Source organism: Carcharhinus amblyrhynchos, chromosome 15 (assembly GCF_965287045.1).
Source record: "Carcharhinus amblyrhynchos chromosome 15, sCarAmb.v2.hapA, whole genome shotgun sequence".
Classification (NCBI taxonomy): Eukaryota; Metazoa; Chordata; class Chondrichthyes; order Carcharhiniformes; family Carcharhinidae; genus Carcharhinus; species Carcharhinus amblyrhynchos.
The window spans coordinates 32,975,546-32,997,822 of NC_137338.1; the positions used below are offsets into that span (position 1 = coordinate 32,975,546).

General features: G+C 40.4%; 1 protein-coding gene across 1 annotated transcript in view; it reads left to right on the forward strand.

Moving 5' to 3' along the window:
* The window catches only part of gdap2 (ganglioside induced differentiation associated protein 2), a 56,758-nt gene that overhangs the window by 15,614 nt on the left and 18,867 nt on the right, over positions 1–22,277 (forward strand). The window contains exons 4-11 of the mRNA XM_080203758.1: positions 437–525; positions 2,497–2,573; positions 3,978–4,137; positions 7,954–8,104; positions 9,443–9,519; positions 15,994–16,070; positions 17,295–17,434; positions 21,099–21,153. Of these exons, the coding sequence (XP_080059884.1) occupies positions 437–525; positions 2,497–2,573; positions 3,978–4,137; positions 7,954–8,104; positions 9,443–9,519; positions 15,994–16,070; positions 17,295–17,434; positions 21,099–21,153 (826 nt within the window). The remainder of the gene's footprint in view (positions 1–436; positions 526–2,496; positions 2,574–3,977; positions 4,138–7,953; positions 8,105–9,442; positions 9,520–15,993; positions 16,071–17,294; positions 17,435–21,098; positions 21,154–22,277) is intronic.

Below are 22,277 nucleotides of genomic sequence, written 5' to 3' on the forward strand. Positions count from 1 at the left end.
AGGACAGCAGAATGATAATCTAATGGCTGTTGAGATACTATACTAGACATGCATAGGGTGACTATTGAACAAAATCATTGATTTGATATCAAATGATATCAGTTGTGTATTTACTGCATCTTGTTCTTCCAAGAGTGCAGTAAATGCACAACTGATCTGAAATGTGCTCCAGATAAAATGTTGGGGGGAGTCTGCTATTCTAAGAGTCATATTGGATGTCCAATGTAGTGTTGTGCATTGTCTTCTAACATTCTTTGTCCTTTTTTTAAAGTCTTTAGCTGTAAAGGTTGTATCGTGCAATTTTCAGTATTCGTTGCGATGTTTAGTCTTTTCAGCTGTTTGTCCATGTTTATATACATTCAAAGTGAAATTGACCTGACTAAATGATGGAAGCGAATGTTGAACCATCCTGATTTGTTTTTTTAATCTGTTGTAGGGAACATTCAATGTCCTCAATAGGTCTGTGTGTCATCAATACGCCAAAAAGAGGCTACCCTTTGGAGGATGCTACCAACATTGCTCTGAGTATGTGTTGCTTTTTGTTGTCTGTGGCAACTTTGTGGAAGAACAGAGAAAGTATATTGAGAGACACATCAAAACTTCTTGCTATTGTCAAAGTAATGTCTGCTTTCTGCCTTGCAGCCTTGATTTTAAAAATAGCCATGGAGATGAATAAGGGAAGGTTTTAATGAAAGCTAGCAAACCTCTTGTACTACAGCAATCTTTCACAGCCTTTATTTGGATCAAAATGAGCATACCATTGTGGGGTGGGGGGGGACGCTGGGGGATCATAAGGATTGCCATTGTTGTAATATAAAACATTTTGTTGCATTACTAGACTCATCTGCTTTTATTGATTTAAAGATTTTATTGATTTGTGATTTCCTTGAAGATCAATTAATTTTTAAGCTTGCTTGCAGAGTTTCCATTATTAGTATTACAATACAGGACATGTAGTAAAACTTCTACCCATTCACCATTCTGTCTGTTTTCCACAATTTCCATGGTTCTGTGGCTTTTATCAGGTAAACAATAGAAAAGGCTCTGAAATTTGTTAGATCAATAAAATACCTTCCCCTTTATCATTTTTATAAAGACATTGAAAGAAGGCCTTGAAGATGCAGAAGAGACCCATTAGGATGGTATTAAAGATGAAGGGCTTTAGCTGTGTGGCAGATTGCAAAATTGTTCTCCTTGAAGTAGAGAACTTTAAGAGAGGAGACAATAAAAATATTCAACTTTTTGAGTTCTGATAGAGGAGGCTTTCTTATTAATTCTGAGTAACCAGAGGTCATAGATTTAACATAGCAGGCAAAAGAACTAGAGGGGAAACATTTTCTCACTGAGGGTGGTTAAGATCTGCAATATGTAATCTGAAAGTGTGGTGGAAGCAGAATCTGTAGGAATTTTAAAAAGGCAATGTATTTGTAAGAAGACTAATTTGCAGAGTTGAGGAAGAAAAGCTGATGTGTAGCAACTAGACGACTCTTTCAAAGAATCAGCACAGAGGCAACAAGTTGAATTGTTTCCTTCAGTTACAATATTTTATGATTCTACAACTGACATATACCCAATCCATTGTTTAAAAATGTTAATTTGTTTAACTAATAGTGATGGTAAAGTAATCCTTGACACTTAAGTCATGTAGCATGAGAATGCTAATTGAGTATACATGGTTGAAATATTGATAAATTCTGTCTTTTGTTCTTTGTCAATTTTCCAGTGTTCTGTTCAAGCAGTTAAGTAAGCTACTCCAGATTTTCATTCAGTTAATTTAGTCCTAAAACTCAAACTATCCAATTATTCTAATGTAAGCAACATGAATGACAAGTGTGAACTTGGTTCTTAAAATATTTAAAATTAAAAATAAACAATATTTCAGAATATGTTAGGACTGGTGCAATTAATACAACCAAATATTTTAATATATAATTATCTCAAGTTTGAACCATTCAAAGCTTTCTGGCCTTGGATGACTTGAACACAAGAAACAGAAGCATGAGTAGGCTATCAGGCTCTTCAAGCCTGCTGCAGCATTCAATATTATTGTGACTGATCTATGTGAGTTTGCACAATCTCCTAGTGTCTGTGGGTTTCCTCTGGGTGCTGCAGTTTCCTCCCACAGTCGAAAGATGTGCAGAAAAGAGTCATTGGCTGTGTTAAATCTCTGTCTCAAGATGTGTAATTTAGAGGAATTAGTGGCTAAATATGTGGAGTTATGGGGATAAGGCTGGGTAAGATGCACTATCAGAGAGCTGGTACAGGCTCAATGGGCCACGTGGCCGTCTCCTGCACTGTAGGAATTTCTGTGATTCTTCTGATTATATAATTGCCTATGCTAGCGAAATCTGACACATTATTCATCATACTGTTGCCAGACGAGCTATAAAACTTAAAGGGAGGAAAAATTAATACCTTACGTTTTTTCCTCCCAAGAAAAATGGGTATTGAATAAAAGTTTATAACCGGTATAATTTTTCTCATTTTAATTCTCAGGAACAGTTAGACGGTTTTTGGAGAAACACGGAGACACTATTGAAACTGTTGTTTTTGCAGTTACAGATCTAGAAGAGGTAAATTATCCATTATTTTAGTTGAGGTCTTAAACTTTAAATGTGAAACTAAAATAACCAGAATAGCCTTAGTCAACTCTTCTGGCTGGGTTTTACAGTGTTTATTTCAAGAGACAGTTGTCATGTTGATCTGCACAGAAAAATTCTTAATGACCATCTGCCATTGCTGTTAAAAACGAATTAAAGAAGCAGATATTGATGATGGCAAAGACAGGGTTAGCTTACAACCCTGAAGTATTTCTTCCTGTAATCATTTGCAGTCTTATGATGGGTACTCTTATCTGTGGCTTCTCCTAGTTTTGTCAGCAGTGAAATAGTCATTTCAGCTGACCTTTAAATCACCTTGTCATTAGGTGACAGGTAATGGTCGCTACCAAAATGTCAAGAGTCTTTGAAGGTTTACGGTTTTTAAACAAGCTTCAACCATGCACAATTTCTACAGCATGGTCATTGGCCATATTGGAGGGTCACACCCTCAAGGCATTTTGCAACATAAATTTCTATGTTTGTAATCGAGACATTGTGCATTCTGTCACTGTCTTGTTTATACAACAAAAATGGCTTTAAATCCTTAACTAGCATTACTCTCATCTATTTTCAATCAGCGGAAATGTAAAAGTGCACATCACTTGAGCAGGAAGCAACTTATTATTGTAGTTGGGAGTTAAAACAATTCTCTAACAAAACAACAATTTTTAAAAGTAGTTCAACACTAAGTCATTAAAGTTTCCAAACTTTTGTTTAAAAGAAAACCCACTGTGTGGTACCTGGCCACTCAATTGAGATGGTTAAAATTCACCATTTCCAAACTGAGCCATGGCTGCACTCACTGAAGTGAAGAAACTGCATTTTAGCACCACTTGGAAGAGCAAGAATTGGGTGATCCTAATCATTAGGGCAGTAAGATTTGTTTTCCTTCTCATCTAGGATTGGTATGTGTTCTCTTGGGGTGTTTATTCAAGGCAGATTTATTAATGATGCAAATTAAACCGAGATTTCTTTAACAGACTCCTACTGTACTTTGTGCAGACAGCACACTCCTTTCCTCAGTGCTGACGAACCTTGCTGTTGAGCATAGATATTCACAAGCTAATGCAGGGAAGGGGGTTTGTTAATTCTGGACTTAAATAATGGCTGCAAAATGTACTTCTGTTATTTAGCAACTTTACAATTCAGCATATTTGCACCAGTTATTCCTTCTTGTGGTATTGTGACTAATGATCAAGCAAATTTGTAAAAGATGCATTTAAAAGTGAGGCTGTGGGATTTGGTGCTCATGACCACTTTGACATGGTCTTTACTAAACCATTCTTGGGTATCTTTTTCCATGATATTTCAAAAACAGAAACTGTTACTGCTTGGACTTTTACTTTGGGAATAGAATCTTTGATATCTTTCCCACAGGCTACCTACATGAAGTTGATGCCTCTTTATTTTCCACGATCTTTGGAGGAAGAGAGGAGGTGTCTGCCAATGCTCCCTGCTGATGTAGGGAATGCTGAAGGAGAGCCAGTCATTGCAGAACGTCAGATCCGTATATTGGATAAACCTGGCATTCCTCATTGTGAGTGTATTTTATAAATATTTTTTAAAGACTTCTTTTGAAGAAACGTTTTTGAGACAGTGATATCCTTGATAATAGTTGGATGCTTAAGTTATGTGCTTTATCCAACTGGATGCTCAGAAGGTAATTGGGCTGGTTCAAAAGATATTTTATTAAGCCGTAATCTTCATTATTTTTCTCCCCTCGGTTATCTATTCTGTACTGTACTCTGCTTGGTGACGTAGTCTTACATCCTTCATTACATTGTGGTTATTAATTAGAAATGTGAATTTAAGCAAATTATAAAGCAATTCATTAGTCTTTATCCTGTCAAGGAACATGATAATCGAATCTAAGCTTCAAATGTATTATTATTACATCAGTTGTAGAACCCTGATTTATTCATGTCCTTTTTGTCTGCTTTGATTTGGTCAAAAATTCAAGTGAAGTTTAATCAGCTAACACTCATGAATTATTAGCACTCAAGCAAGATTGGCACCTGTATAAACCTTATAATATAATACATGTTGTTTGGAATCCTGTTCCTAAGTCGGGGCAAGTAAGAATTGCCAAAGCCGTTGCATCAGATTTGATTGACCTCTCCTTTGGGAAATAATATTACTTCCAAGCCATCTGCACTGCCATTCCTGTCAACGGCTTTCATTTATACAGTGCTATTTATGCAGTAAAACATTCCAAAACACTTCATAGAAGTGTTATCAAACAAAAATAGAACCTAGAACATTACTGCGCAGTACAGGCCCTTCGGCCCTCGATGGTTCCACTGGTCGGCACAACAATCTAATGGTCCTCTAACCTAAACTATTCCAATGTTATCCATATACCTATCCACTGACCATTTGAACGCCCTTAAAGTTGACGAGTCCACAACTGCTGCAGGCAGGGCATTCCACGACCTTACTACCCTCTGAGTAAAGAACCTACCTCTGACATTCGTCCTATAATTACCACCCCTTAATTTGAAGCTATGTCCCCTTGTGTTAGCCGTCACCATCCAAGGTAAAAGGCTCTCGCTGTCCACCCTATCCAATCCTTTGAGGCATACAAGATGATCAATCAGGTCACCTTGTAACCACCTTCTCTCCAATGAAAATAACCTCAATCCCTCAGCCTTTCCTCATAAGACCTTCCCACCATACCAGGCAACATCCTGGTAAGCCTCCTCTGCACCCTTTCCAATGCCTCCACATCTTTCTTATAATACGGCGACTGGAACTGCATGCAATACTCCAAGTGCAGCTGCACCAGAGTTTTGTACAGTTGTAACATGACCTCACGGCTCTGAAATTCAATCCCTCTACCAATAAAAGCTAACACACCATACGTCTTCTTAACAACCTTATCAACCTGGGTGCCAACTTTCAGGGAGCTATGCACATGTACCCCGAGATCTCTCTGCTCGTCAACACTACTAAGAGTCCTTCCATTAGCCCTATATTCTGTACTCTTGTTATTCTTACCAAAGTGAATCACCTCATACTTTTCTGTATTAAACTCCATCTGTCACCTCTCGGCCCAGCTCTGCAGCTTATCTATGTCCCTCTGCAAACTGTAACATCCATCCTCGCTGTCTACAACTCCTCCAACTTTGGTGTCGTCAGCAAATTTACTAATCCATCCTTCTACACCCTCATCTAGGTCATTTATAAAAATGACAAACAGCAGTGGCCCCAAAACAGATCCTTGAGGTACACCACTTGTAACTGAAAATGAGCGCTGATAATCCCCTTCCCCGTTGCCTCCGCTCATCCCCTCCGGCTGGCCATTCACCTCTCTGATACTACCTGCCTGCCACTTCCCCATTCCTTTAGAGAGACAATTCCAGATCTTGGGGCTTGGCCAGCTGAAGACACAGCACCAATAGTAGAGCGATGAAAATGAGAGATAGACAAAAGGAAAATCCTGTTTTCTTGGCACTGAAATCCGTGATGCAAGCTGCTTTTATACAGGCGAAGTTTCAGAGCCTATTCAGACAGTGTTCTTTTCCACTGCAAAATGATTTGAAAAATTTCAGTCTCTATTCAAATAAGGGAAAGTGAACTAGTAATTTCAAAGCCATCACTTTTTGAAAGATTTAGTGATTGTCAGGATAACATAAGAAATAGGAGCAGGAGTAGGCCATCTAGCCCTTCGAGCCTGCCCCGCCATTCAATAAGATCATGGCTGATCTGTCGTGGCTCAGTTCCACATTCCCGCCCTCTCCCCATAACCCTTAATCCCCTCGCTTATCAAAAACCCGTCAACCCGAGGAGGAACTTCTTCACTCAAAGGGTGGTGAATCTCTGGAATTCTCTGCCCGTTGAGGTGGTGGAGGCTGCCTCGCTAAATATTTTTAAGACGCGGCTCAATGAGATCTCCCCTCATTCTTCTAAACTCTAAGGAGTACAAGCCTAGTTTATTCAGCCTCTCCTCATAGCTCAACCCCCTCAACTCCGGTATCAGCCTAGTAAACCTCCTCTACACTCCCTCCAAGGCCAAAATATCCTTGTGTAAGTGCGGCGACCAAAACTGCTCACAGTACTCCAGCTGCGGCCTCACCAATGCCCTACACAGCTGCAGCAAGACCTCCCTACTTTTATATTCAATCCCCCTCGCTATGAAGGCCAGCATCCCATTCGCCTTCCTGACCACCTGCTGCACCTGCAGGCTGGGTTTTTGTGACTCATGCACAAGGACCCCGAGGTCCCTCTGCACCGTCGCCTGCTGCAGTTTTTCGCCACGTAAGAAATAGTCCTTCCTACCATTCTTCCTACCAAAGTGGACCACCTCGCACTTGCCAACATTAAATTCCATTTGCCATTTCCTGGCCCATTCGCCCAGCCTATCTAGATCCTTCTGCAGACTCTCCACACCCTCCGTGCAATTTGCCGTTCCACTAATCTTGGTGTCATCAGCAAATTTCGACACCATACACTCAATTCCCTCCTCCAGATCATCTATATAAATGGTAAATAGCTGAGGCCCCAGCACCGACCCCTGGGGCACTCCACTAGTCACCAACCAATGTGGAAATTTAGGATGAGGTAAAGCTGAAGAATAAAAATCATGTCATCTAGCATGATTAGGTGACATGACTTTGCACGTCCTTCTTGTGTCTGTGGGTTTCCTCCCACCGTCCAAAGGATGTGCTGGTTCGGTGCATTGGCCGTGGCAAATTCCCCCTCTGTGTGAACGTGGTGACATTTGTAGGGACATCTGCTGAAGGTCTTTGTCTATCTTTTCTGAAACAATTTAAAGCTCTACATTGATAGTGTTGGCCTAAGCTAGGGTGAATCAGTTACAAAGCTAGAACTTTTGGCATTCATTCCCTTGGTTCTTGAAAAAAAAGTCATTGTTTAATTCATTGACTTGCTATACTTAAAACATTTGAAGACTTTTTGTTTAGGTTTTCAGGCGGTCTTGTAGAATATATTGATTTGGCTGCACAAAGGTGCTCTCTCTGATCAGGGAGCATTGCTTGTTTTAATTTCACCTTCTGCTTTACTCCCCCTCTCCCTGGTCATTCCCTCCCCTCTTCATATAGCAGTACAGTTTCAATTTTGAATGTAGTATTATTGTGCAATTAAATCTGTGATCCACCGCTCTGCTGTACTGATTATTGCTCTTCAAACATCCTGCATTGGTGTTTTGATTTGTGAGCAAATGCTAGAGTTCATCACTTGATCTGTTAAATCTTGATGCTGCTGATGTGACTCATCAGATTTTGTGAAGCAGAGCCAGAAATGTAAACCTCTATCTAACTATATCAGTGAAGTGTTTTAGCTTTAAGGGCTGCTGTTGAATTATGGAACGCTGCTTCATTTGTCATTATTGTAGATGACGATGATTCTGACGATGAACATCTTGAACTAGAGTATATTGGAACACATGCATTTGCTAAGATGGAAGGAGATATCGATAAACAGAGACGATTGATTCTTCAAGGGCAAATGTCTGAAGCAGCAGTTCAAAAAGCACATCAGAGAAAGTGAGTAAGGATTGTGTGTATAATATGTGGAAACTATGAGATTTTTTCTGTTTACTGCCTATTAAACACAATGAATCTTCCATTTTTTGCTGCTTGGTTTTGGTTGACAGTACACCTAGAGTAGAATTTTCAGAATGGATAGTGGTTGGCATTTGCCATCTCAAGAATCAGCGTTTAACACACTCCTGCCAACTCAGAAGCTCATTGCCGCTTCATGCTGAATTGAGCTCTGATTGGTAGATGGGAGGACTTCTGCCTGTCCTTTGCAAGAAATTTTGCCAGATTGGATGACAGCTCTCCAGCCATCCAGGCACAGCACTGCTGTGGCCAGAAGAGGTACTGCAGTGCTTTGCCTGGAACCAAACCCTGGTTAACTCCCATGAGACGGGGGTGGGGTTAGTGGTCGGGTGGTGTGCTGTCACAGCTTGGGGACAGAAGGGGAGAGTTCCCAGGTCCCAGATGAGAGGACACTCCAAATCTGGAGCCACCTTTCCTACCATGCTCTGATCCATGCTTGCCAGTCTAAAAATTAAGGCTTGGTGGGCAGGAAAATGCCCTTAACTAGTCATGAAGTGGTCAGTTAAGAGCCTTAATAGGGGAAAGAGCAGATTTCCTATCTGAAGCCCTGCTTGCCCAACTGTGAAATTGCATCTGAGTTGGGGTGAGACCCTGAGGGGAGTCCAGTCTGTGCAATTTTACGCTCTTCCCTGCCTGGGGAAGCATAAAATTCTGCAGCTCCAATAGATACAACATAGTAATACTGCAAAAGATTACCAAAACAAACTCTGCCATACTCGCTCAACAGTCTCACTACTTTGAAAGTCATTGCCAAACTGTTGTGCTGTTTTCAGATTTTCATGTCTGATAATGTGACAAATGATATACATGTATGCAGAATTCATTCTTTTAGCATCAACTTTAACTACAAAATGTTCTCTTTTGGCTTTTCTTGTGCTGCTTTTTCTTTTTTTTTGTCTGCCTGAATCCTCCTCCTGCTACGCAGGGAAAGCAAGCTTGTACACAGCATTTCTGTTTGAATTGCGTGGCTGAGATTCAGACTCCACATGGGGAATTGAGAGCATGAATCAGCACCTGTCAGTCATCTCACTGAATTTATTTTCATAAGTTTTTCCATGGCGCATTTGTCTTAGCATTGCTAGTTGTTTTTGTAGCTTGTACCTTTTTAGTCCCCAATATACACTCACCACATTTGCAATTGCACAGCACCTCTTAGAGGTTCCTAGGAACCATGTTACAAAACTGTTTAATAACCATGTCTTCTGTTTATTCCTGTTGTTTGCTATATGTTATTCACAGGATTATACTACTTCCTTTTAGCTATAACCGTTGGTTGTGCAGAGCTAGAGCAGATGACCTCTCGGGTGTTGCCTCATTAAAAGCATTATACCAGACTGGTAAGTGAGTGACTTAAGACTTTAAGCAAGAAAAGGGCATGTTTTGGAGCCAATGCTTGGAGTCTAGATGACCCTTCGTCAGAGCTCTGACAAAGGATCATCTGAACTCAACATTGGCTCTATTCTCATCCCACAGATGCTGTCAGACCTGCTGAGATTTTCCAGCATTTTCTGTTTTTGTTTCAGATTCCAGCACCCACAGTATTTTACTTTAATTATAAAGGCCATGTATGTCCCAAGCTGGTTATTCCTCAATGTTTTTGTCTCAATTTTTATCCAGTTATGCTACAAAAAAGTACAGAACAGAATGAGTCATAAACCCATAGGCTGAATTTGCTTCTGTTCACACACACCCTTCTTTCATTCTCAGATTCCACCCCCCTCACCTCTGCCTTCCATGTGCTCAGTTTTTTCCCTTCAGCCCTTTTTTCCCAGAACGTTGGTTTCATAATTTAGCTTTTGATGTAAAAAAAAGTGTGATCTTGTTTCATCAGTGAGAATGGTGATTTAAAAACCTCTACCTACCCTAAGTGCAATTTAAAAAGTGCAAAGAACATCTTAAAACTATGTACAGTAGCTCGAATGTCGTTTATTCAGTCCAGTTTCTAATCCGTCAATCGACACCACTTCCTGCAGTGGCATGATTGAGGTCAGAAATTTAGCTAATCCCAGTACTCTGATGCAACCAGTTTGAGAAGGACAAAGAAAGAATTTAGTCCTTGTGGAGAGCATTCAGGGTACCACTGGATTCTAAGATGGACAGATGAACTAATCCTGGAATTCAGTATCTTATTTGCTTGCTACTTTGTAGTGTGGGTAGCTCTTTATTGTGACGATTACAATTTTTTCCTCTCCAATGTGAACACATTGATTTCACACTTTCAATAGCCCTGACTTGTAATAATCCAGCTAGAGGTAAAATGTGCTTTGTTGAGACTGTCAGTTCCCAGAAACCAGATTTTTGTGTTTGTTTTTTCTCCAGCCTTTTCTCTCTCCCTATCTGAGGTTAAAGATCCAAGCTGCATGTTTTTTCTAGCTGAGTAATTATAGGCCAGTGAGCTTGACATCAGTGGTAGTGAAATTGTTGGAAAAAAGTCTTAAGGATAGGATCTATATGCATTTGGAACTGAATGGTCTTATTAGTGACGAGCAGCATGGTTTTGTATGACAGCTCATGTCTCCCTAATTTGATTGACATTTTTTGAAGAGGTGACAAAAATAATTGACAAGGGAAGGGCTGTGGGTGTTGTCTACATTGACTTTAGTAAAACATTTGAAAATGTCTCTTAGGTTGGTACAGAATGTTAAATCACACAGGATTGAGGTGAACTAGCTAGGTGGATTCAGAACTGACTTGGCCATAGAAGACAGAGGGTAGTGGTGGAAGGGTATTTTTCTGAATGGATGTCTGTAACTAGTGGTAACAAACAAAGAACAACACAGCACGGGAAACAGTCCCTCCGGCCCAACGAGCCCACGTCGACATCTTAACAAAGCATTTTCCTACACCTACCTTGACCTGTGTATGCGTATGGTACCCCCATTGGAAACCAGATTAAGGGGAGAATAATTTAGGGACAATTTGTTACACCAATCAGCCTAAGAGCACATCTTTGGGGTGTGGGAGGAAAGCGGAGCACCCGGGGGAAACCCACGCAACTACAGGGAGAATGCGCAAACTCCCACAGACACTGGCCCAAATCCATGTATCTGCACAGCTAGCAGTGATAGTCACTGAGTTGTGTGGTGCCCATCTGCTGGTCCAGTTTTAAGTACACACAACGATGCGAAGTACTAGGCCACTCTTGAAACATCCAAGAGCAGCCCACGCACAACCTACTGTGTGCGTGCCCTCATTAGACAACAAGGTGGACCGACACACCTGCGGAGTAAAAGAGACAAAACATCAACACATGTAGCATTAGATTTCCAGTAACGTCCCAAGGCTCTGACCCTTTTTAAAACCATCTGCTATAACCCTCCATCCCTGTTTCACTCATGTGCCTATCTAAGTAAACCTTAAACAAGTCCAGCGTGCCTGCCTCCACCACCTTACTTGGTAGTGCATTCCATACCCCCACAACCCTCTGTGTGAAAAATCTCCCTCTCGTATCCAAATTATACTTCTCCCCCCTCACCCTTAGCTCGTGACCTTTCGTGATATTTGCCTCCAATCTAGGAAAAAGCCTGCCACTGTTTACTCTATCTATACCCTTCATTATTTTATACACCTCTATCAGATCCCCCCCTTAATCTCCGTCTTTCTAAGGAAAAGAGCCCCAGTTTACCCAATCTTTCCTCATAACCTAGTCCTTCCATACCAGGCAGCATCCTGGTAAACCTCCTCTGCACTCTCCAGGGTCTCCACGTCCTTCCAGTAGTAAGGTGACCAGAGCTGGACACAGTACTCCAAATGCGGTCTAACCAACGTTCTGTACAACTGTAGCATTAGACACCAGCTCTTATACTCTATACCCCTTCCTATAAAGGCCAGCATTCCGTAAGCTTTCTTTGCAACCTTCTCCACCTGGGTTGCCACCTTCAGAGACTTGTGCATTGGCACTCCCAGGTCCCTCTGCATTTCTATACTCTTAATTGGTCTATCCTTTATCGTGTAACTCCTCCCTGCATTATTCCTTCCAAAGTGCATCACCTCGCATTTATCAGGGATCAGTACTAGGACCTCTGTTATTTGTAATAATATGTCAATGACTTGGAAGAAAACGTGACTGGTCTGATTAGCGAGTTTACGGATGATACTAGGATTGCTGGAGTTGCAGATAATGATGAAGATTGTCAGAGAATACAGCAGGATATTGGCTGGAAAATTGAGTGGAGAAATGGCAGATGGAATTTAATCTGGACAAATGTGAGGTGATGCATTTTGGTAGATCCAATTCAAGTGGGAGCTATAAAATAAATGACAGAACCATCAGAAGCATAGAATGATTTGATTTGGAATGATTTGATTTATTGTCACATGTATTAACATACAGTACAAGTATTGTTTCTTGCGTGCTATACAGGCAAAACATATTGTTCATAGAGAAGGAAACAAGAGAGTGCAGAATGTAGTGTTACGGTCATAGCTAGGATGTAGAGAAAGATCAATTTAATGCAAGGTAAGTCCATTCAAAAGTCTGACAGCAGCAGGGAAGAAGCTGTTCTTGAGCCATTTGGTACGTGACCTCAGACTTTTGTATCTTTTTCCCAAAGGAAGAAGGTAAAAGAGAGAATGTCTGGGATGAGTGGGGTCCTTAATTATGCTGGCTGTTTTGCCAAGGCAACAGGAAGTATAGACAGAGTCAATGGATGGGAGGCTGGTTTGCATGATGGATTGGACTATGTTGTACTTCCTTGTGGTCCTGGGCAGAGCAGGAGCCAAACCTACCTGTGATACAACCAGAAAGAATTCTTTCTATGGTGCATCTGTAAAAGTTGGCGAGTCGTATCTGACATGCCAAATTTCCTTAGACTTCTGAGAAAGTAAAGGCATTAGTGGGCTTTCTTAACTATAGTGGCAGCATGGGGGGGACCAGGACAGGTGGTTGGTGATCTGAACACCTAAAAACATGAAGCTCTCATCCCCATTGATGTAGACAGGAGCATGTTCTCCTTTATGATTCCTGAAATTGATGACAATCTCCTTCATTTTGTTGACATTGAGGGAGAGATTATTGTTGCCACACTAGTTCACTAGATTCTCTATCTCATTTCTGCACTCTGCCTCGTCATTGTTTGAATTGGAGGGGAATTTGGCCGCACAGTAATAGGTGCATAAGAAGTACAGTAGGGGGCTGAGAGCACAGCCAATGTTGAGGATGATCGTGGAGGAGGTGTTGTTGCCTATCCTTACTGATTGTGGTCTGTGAATTAGGAAGTTCAGGATCCAGTCGCAGAGGGAGGTGCTGAGGCTCAGGCCACGGAGTTTGGAGTTGAGTTTCATGGGAATAATAGTGTTGAAGGCTAAGCTGTAGTCAATAAATAGGAGTCTCACACAAGTGTCCTTGTTATCTAGGTGCTCCAGGGTTGTGTGCAGGACCAGGGAAATGGCATCTGCTGTGGACCTATTGCGGCATTAGTCAAACTGTAGTGGATCCCGGTAGTCTGGGAGATTGGAATTGATTCGTGTCACAATTAACCTTTCGGAGCACTTCATAATGATGGATGTCAGAGTCATCGGTTGATAGCCATTAAGGCACGCTTCTTTGTTTTCTTAGCTACCGGGATGATGGTTGCTGCCTCGAAGCAGATAGGGACTTCAGATTGTTATAAAGAGAGGTTGAAGATGTCTGTGAGTAGCTCCACCAGCTGATCCGCACAGGATCTGAGTGCACGTCTGGGTACCCCATCCGGGCCAGTTGCTTTCTGTGCGTTGACCTTCAAGAAAGCTGCTGACATTTGCAGTGGTGACCCCAGATACAAGTTCATCCAGGGCTGCCAGGGTGGAGGGCATGCTCTTGCTGACCTCTTGCTCACAACAAGTGTAGAATGCATTAAGCTCATCGGGGGGTGCATTGAAGCCGGCGATTATACATGCCTTCATCTTGTAGCCTGTTGTGTCTTGCAGACCTTGCCATAATCGGCGCAGGCCGGTGTGGATGGGACTCTAGCTTGGTCCGGTATTGTCTTTTGGTATCTTTGGATCTCCTTAGATCATATCTGGCTTTCTTGTATAGGTCAGTGTCACCTGACTTGAACACCTCAGACCTGGACTTCAGCAAGCAGTGGATATCCCTGTTCATCCATGGTTTCTGGTTAAGGAACACACAGATTTGCTTCTTTGGCACAGTCTTGTGCATGCTTACTAATGAAATCAGTTACTGTAGTGGCATACTCGTTCAGGCTGGTCGCAGAGTTTTTAAATACTGACCAGTCCACTGACTCCAAGCATCCTCATAAGAGATCATCCGATTCCTCAAACCAACATTGCATGACTCTCTGGATTCTCCTGCTTCAGTTTTTGCTTGTAAGCTGAGAGCAAGAGCACACATTGTGGTCTGATTAGACACACACAGATCTGGGAGTACAGGTCCTTAAAAGTGGCAGCACAGATGGAAAAAGTGATGAAGAAAGCTTATGACATGCTTGCCTTCATCGGCCGGGGCATTGAGTATAAAATCTGGCAAATTATGTTCCAGTTATAGAAAACGATGGTGAGGCTACATTTGGAATACTGTGTCCAACTCTGGTCGCCACACTACCAGAAGGACGTGATGGCTTTGGAAGGAGTACAGAAAAGGTTTACCAGGACGTTGCCTGGTATGGAGGCTATTAGTTATGAGGAGAAATTGAATAAACTGGGATTGTTCTCCCTGGAAAGACGGAGGCTGAGAGCAACCTTATTTAAGTTTACAAAATTATGAGGAGCATAGATAAGGTGGACTTAAGAAGCTTTTCCCCAGGGAAGAAATGACAGTCACAAGGGGGCACAAGTTCAAGATAAGGTGGGGAAGCTTCAGTAAAGATGTGCAGGGAAGTTTTTTTAAACAGAGGATGGTGGGAGCCTGGAATGCACTGCCAAGTGAGGTGGTTAAGGCAGATATGTTAATGACATTTAAGACTTATCTGGATAGGCAATGAACAGAAATAAATCTCACAACACCAGCTGACCCACCCACCTGATGAAGGAACAACATGTTCCAAAAGCTTCAGGTGTTTGCTACAAATAAACTTGTTGGACTTTAAGCTGATGTTGTGAGATTTCTTTGTTTTACCCCAGTCCAACGCCAGCATCTCCACATCATGACTACCATAGGCAATGGAACAGGCAGGGTATAGTGGGATACAAACGATTGGTGTAGGTAGGACAACATGATCAGCGCAGGCTTGATGGGCCAAAGGACCTCTCCTGTGCTGTACTGTTCTTCGTTGTTCTCTTCTCAGGCTCCCTCCTGCAGCTCCCCTGCCCCCTTAAGCTAGGCCATCTTTAGTGCAATGGACTTGGTTCAGGCTGCACGTCCCAGCAGAACCATCATTCCCATCCGTATTCAGAACTGAATGGAGAGCACTTTCAGGGGACTGTACGTCCTGTGTGATCTTCCCTGACTGCTTGGTTGACCCATTCTCTACCCTCTTAAGCTGAGAGGTAATCACATCCAGAAATGTGCTACTCACAAAGCACCCAATCTCTCAGATGCACGACGGTGTCACCAGCTGTTGCTCAAGCTCCACATCTGCAGCTTGAGCTCCTCCAGCTAACAATATTTCCTAAGCATGTTATCTGATATTCAATGAGTTTAAAATCCTTTAAAGAAGAATTTTGCATCTAAAGTGTCTTTTCCTTTATGTATAAACTGTTGATGAATCTGCTGTGTCTCAACAGCATTTTGTTTTTCATGTTTTCAGCATTTGCAATTTTATTTCCATTTTATATATAGTTCCGTTACTTGGCTTCAAAGCAGAAACCCTTCTCTATAAGAAGGTTGAAATGTGCAATCCAAGTAGCTTAACAGTGATTTGTATTTGTTGCAGGATATGACAAATTTGGTCGGACAGTGGTGGTGATAGTAGGAAGGAATATTCCTGTAACACTAATAGACCCAGATAAGGTAAAATTTGAAAAAAAAAGCAGCTGTATTAAAAATCCTTGTTTTGTTGCATTATCATCACAATATCAAGTTTCTTAATTGTTACCATTTCCTCTCTCCTGTTAAAGTATTTTCTACAAAAACTCTCCCACAGGAATGAGCTCCTTTAGCAAATGCTGAAAAACATAGTTCCATATCTATACAACAGCTTGATAACATGAAATTTTGAGAGCTTTATTTAAATTTCAATGATTCCTTAAATGTTGTAGCCTAAGTGGATATACTGGAAGATGTCTACGCATATCCATAACACAGGCTTCCCGCTGCATTAATTTAAACTTTTTTGAGGCGGATTTGACTTAATTGTTCTACCTGAATAAGAACTGTCTCATCAGACAATCTCAAATTATTGACCTCTTTCTCTTCTCTTTATCGGTGACTATTTCACAATTCATGTGTCTTTGAGGGTGGCCAAACTACAGCTTATGTCATGGTTTTACGAAGGCAAGATGAGGAGATGAATGGAGAGTGAATCCTTTGCTGTTGGCGCCATTCTGAACCATGCACTTGCTGTCCATCCAACTGAACTAACCAGCCTCCCAACATCGTGTCACTGAAGCAAAATCATCTCTTTCCTTGTGTAGTTAGTGTATTTATACTTTATTCTCCTCTCTTATCTACAAGAGGAAAACATGTCTTTGAAGATTTATTCCCAAACTTGGAGGAGTAAGTCATTAGATGCCCTTCTAGGCTGCTTATCACTACAGTACTACATTTGGAAACATTTGTGCATAATCCGCTAAAAATACTGAGTTACTGTCCTCATTTACAAAAGAAAGTGTCACACTCAAAAACACTATTGTTAGAAGATTCATTATCTTGATATCTTGCAACATTTCTATTGGTATTTAGAAATTTGTGGGATGTAAAATTTCAAGATCGTTCTCATGGCACAGAAATAAACCTGATATACTTATCCTCAGGAATCCCCTTTCTGAACTTGATTTGAAAATCTGTGTACTTGTATAAATTGTCTCATTCCTCGCTGCTCAGTAGCCTGAAAGATAGATCTTTGTCTCTTCCATATTTCCTTTTGCAAATCATCACTTAAACCGGTTTTCAAACTAGTTGCTTCAAAGAGAGACAAGCAAAATACTGTGTACAGTTTTTGACGAGTCAAAAGCAATGAAGATAAATGTGCTTGAATAATGAATTTTAAGTTGAAATAATTTTTAATGTTTTTAGGCTTTGTTGTATTTTATTCATATTATGGACCACATTGCTGCAAGAGAGTTCGTCATGGTGTATTTTCATACTCTGACCAGTGACCACAATCATCCTGACTCGGAATTCATCAAGAAATTGTATGACATAGTTGACGTAAAGTAAGTTTGTGCTCCTATTGTGTCCACCTAACCTAGCACACGGCAAGAAGACATTCATGTCACTGTACCTATTCTTGTCAATGATAGCTCTGTTCTTGTCAATGCTAACTCTTTGAATTGGAACTCTATAATTCAATTTCTTTGATTTTTGCAGATTTCCTGATTTCTAATAATCTGTGAAATGTAAAGATTTTGAACAGCCTTTTTTTGTTCAGTTAAAAGGGAGTGCCCTTAAACATACTGTGATCTTCAATTTCTCGATTTCAGGCTTTTACCTTTGCCACACTTCAAAAAACCCCAATGAAAGTCAAAGAACTTCATCCAAATGGCCATGGTGCACTACACTTCTCTAGTCTCTTGATGACTTTTGACACGTTGATCACATCATTCTCCTCAAATATCTTTCTGTTCCCCAAATCAGTGGATTTGCTCTTGCCTGGTTCCACTCATATCTAGCCAATCATAGTCAGTGCATAGCCACAGTGGTTTCCCCACCTCTCAAATTACCTTTGGTGACCCTAAGTAGCCAGACTAGGTCACTCCTCTTCCCACTAGGATATCAACCTTGGCCATGGAGTACAACTAATAAGCCTCTTGCTATCCCACTACTGTTGTCAAATTGCTTGTCCAACATCCAAAACACTTATCTTTTTATGGAAGAAAGTAAAAGCTGAGTTCTAAGAATGGTGTAAAAACAGGAAGAAAATCAAGTAGCCGGGGTTTCTGGATTTTTAGAATGTAAGCTGAAATCACGATCACTAATGTGGCAGAAGGGTGAGATTTGAATAAGTGATGAGTGTACGTAGTTTGTGCTAAGGTGCAGAGCATAGATTTCCATCTTCCCAATGATTAGCACTTCAAGACTGAAAGTTGGACAAGCAATTTGACAATAGTAGTGGGATACCAAGAGGCTTATTAGTTGTGTTCCATGGCCAAGGATGATATCCTAATGGGAAGAAGAGTGACCTAGCATGGCTACCTTTGGTGACCCCAACTAATGTGAGAGGTAGGGAAACGACTGTGGCTACGCATTGGTTAGATATGAGTGGAACCAGGCAGCGATTTGGGGAACAAAGATATTTGAGGAGAATGATGTGATCAACACTGTCAAAAGTCATCGAGAGACCAGAAGTGTGGTGCACCATGGCCATTTGGATGACATGCTTTGACTTTCATTGGGTCTTTTTAAAGTGTGGCAAAGGTAAAAGCCTGAACCAAGAAATTGAACGTGACATTATGTTCAAGGGCATTAAAAGTAAAGCATTTGGAGAGTAATAGAATAAAGTATTGTCTAACATTAATATTTCACTTAGATTTATAAGAATAGTCTCAATGATGAGGGACTTCAGATATGTAGATAAATTAGAGAAGCCAGAGCTGTTTTCAAGGGAAGGTTAAGAAGATTTGATAGAGATGCTCAAAATTGAGTGGCCTGGAGAACATAACATAGGGAAGAATTCTTTCCATTGGTGGACAGGTTGGGAAACAGAGGACACCAATTTAAAAAGAACCAATGGCAAGGTCAAACTTTTTTTAGACAGCGAGCGATTAGGATTTTGAACACGCTGGCCAAGAGTGGGTGAAGACAGATACTGTTGTGGTTTTCAAGTGAGAATTGGATAATTATCTAAAGTGAAATATTTGCAGGAGTTCAGGGAACTGTCATTGGGACTGATTGAGTTCCTGCAGCGAACTGGCACACACGAGGGTCAAATGGTTTCTAATGCTGTTAACCATTCTCTGTATGAAATTAAATGTAAATAACTCATTGTAGATGTGTTTTATTGATTGTAGGTTCAGAAACTCTAATACCTTTCATAAATAGTTGACTAATTTGCAAATCTTTGACTTTCAAGGTATGACTATTATGTATTTATTTTACAGAAGTATGTTCCTTGTCTTTATTTTCTTTTTCCATGTAAAACTACTGAGAGCAATAGTTCTACATGGAGACTGTATAATACAGTTGCTAGCACTCTACCTCTGAACCAGAAGGCATTGGGTTCGAGCCTGATATGGAAGAACCTAACCACTAGTGCAGGCAAACTTAATGGATCAATCCCCAGCCCAGTTAAATGAGAAGGCTGTAAAACCACCTGCCAAGTCCAAGAGTGATGGTTGATATGAGGTTTGATTGAACAGTATTGTGCATGCTAATGTAACATGCTAAAAAACAAAACCATGTGCGTGTGCTATGGAAAGAAAATAAAACATAAATATGGTTGAGAAGTGAAGAGTTCTGAATATAGATTTGAATAGAAAATAATTTAAAATTAAATATATGCTAAAATCCATCAGATTCAATTGATGAAATTTCTACACTAAAATTTATAAACAATTATTTTCTCAATTAACTTGATTTAAAATGTATCCTATGTTACATAGTAAAATGAGTTTTATGGAATCATTTTGATTTTTAGGATTGAAATGAAATATGTAATGTTTCCTCCTATAAAAGAACCTGCACCTTGTCTCCAACTGACCTCCACCAAATACAACTACATTTTCTTTTCATTCCGAACATATGGACATCGCAGGCTAGGCCAGCATTTATTGTGCAACCCTAATTGCCTTGAACTGATTGGCTTGCTGAGTCATTTCAGAAAGTATTTAAGAGTCAGCCACATTGCTGTGGATCTGGAGTCACAACTAAAGTGACAGATTTCCTCCCATAAAGGATATTAATGAACTAGATGTGTTTTTACAACGATTGATCATGGTTTCATGATCATCATTAGACTTTTAATTCCAAATTTTTACTGAATTCAAATTTTGCCATCTGTATGGTGCGATTTGAACCTTGGTTCCCCAGAATCCTTGGTCCCTGAGGATCTGGCTTACTACTCCAGTGTCAAAACTGCTATGCCATCACATCCCCTATTTAAACACAGTCCTGTTTCAAATGTTGAATAAATGTCTCATAAGAACACCCAATAAAGTGGTTAGTACCACTCTTCAAATCTCTGTCTTTGTTTCTCACTAACTAACTGTATTTTTTTTATTTGGCTATTTGCAATCATTGTTCCAATTCACAGTAACGCCAGACTTCTTGACTTTTTTTTTCATTTAACCAACTGCATGGTGACAGACCACTGATAATTCACCTTCCTGTACAAACACACAACCTTGCAATTGTTTTACAATGGAAAGTCAGTAAATAGATAGCTACATAAGTTAAATGATTAGATCTCATTTTTGCTTAATTCAGTCCACTGAGGAAATTGAAGTGACACCAAAGTCATTAGACCTGGGTGAGCTTCAGTGATTTGAGCAATGTTTTCTTGGAAATTTATCTGTTTTTTAAAATGTAATCAATTTTTTGCAAGTGCATCATTAACTTTGGTTTAGAATGTGTGTCATAGAGGCAAAGAGATGCACAGTAGAATGATGATTGACATTTCTAATGCCATGTTTGTGAAGTTGAGTTCTTGACCAAGGCATCGGATAACATGTCTTGTAAAAGAAATGAATCATGTCGTCTTGTGTGCTAAAACAGTGACTACTGCTACAGAGAAATATTGATTTTTTTTTTGTGTGAAGACATGTATGACAAAAATGCTTTCATGTGTGTTAAATAAGGCAACTTTCAGAGGCAGCAATGATATAGAGACTGATGATAGTAGAAGCTTCTTGATGTATAATGTTTCCCTTCTGTTTTCTCCAGGTACAAGAAAAACATGAAGGCATTTTACTTTGTACATCCAACATTTAGATCTAAGGTATGGGCTTTCTGTAAAGACTGTATCCACGTAATATACTTGTGGCAAATCAAAATATCTACGATGAATCCAAAATTAGGAAAACTGAATTTACAAAATGAGCAGTAGCACAATATTATTTACTGTGTTTCTTTTACAAGACGTTAATTATTTAATATGTTGCACTTTGACATTAGGCATTGATAACTCAGACAGCACAAACATCTGAACATAATATTTATACTTTTATTTCTTGCTGCACAATCTGTATTCAATCTTTGTACAGTGGACAAAGAACAGCGAATAGACTTAGTGCAATAATATTTATTTGCACACAATTATTAATCATCCATCCAATCAACAATAAGCTATCTTACAGAATACTAAAGTTCAAGTCCAATACTAGACCTTGACTTGACTTTTGCGTGACTGGCAAGTACCCAGATATTGGTCTTTATTTGCGTGTTGGCCTCTGTAGTCCTCTACACAGTCTGATCCCTCAGTCTGGTCTGATATTCTGGCCCTGGTTTTCCTTCCTTTCTTGGGTATGGTGACTCTCTTCCAGCTGGTTGTTGCTGCTGATGATTCACCGTTGTCGTTTGTTCATTGGGAGAGACAGAGAGATTCTTCTACTGCATTGGTTTTCGCACCCTTTTTAGCCATTGCGAATCGATCAATCAGAACTTGATCATCCTGATCGACAAGGTCCAAACAGGTGCTTCCACATCAATTTCTGGGTGTGTACTCGATGCCTATAGGTGCTGTAGGCACATAGGTCACATACCTCCCTCCCTAATAAGGGTTTAGGGAACCCTATGTCTGGTAAACAACCCAGTTTGACCAGAAAGTGTTCTTTGCCTTGGAGATGGCCTACATCTCATGTATTCCAGCCCTTGCAGCTACAGCCTGTTTATCACTCTGTGCTGTTTCTTTTGAGGTTGCAGCCTGTCTTTTTCAGCACTTGTCCAATTATCCCAGCGTGCTCTTACAAACCACCATCTTAACTGGCCTGTTTGGCCACAGTCCCCCCCTGTTGATCCTCAATGTGAAGTGTAATGGATCAATACCTGTCAGAAATTTCCCAGTCACTCAACTGTCCAGGCATTGGCATGCAAAGTAATAACACATTCCTACAACATTAATTA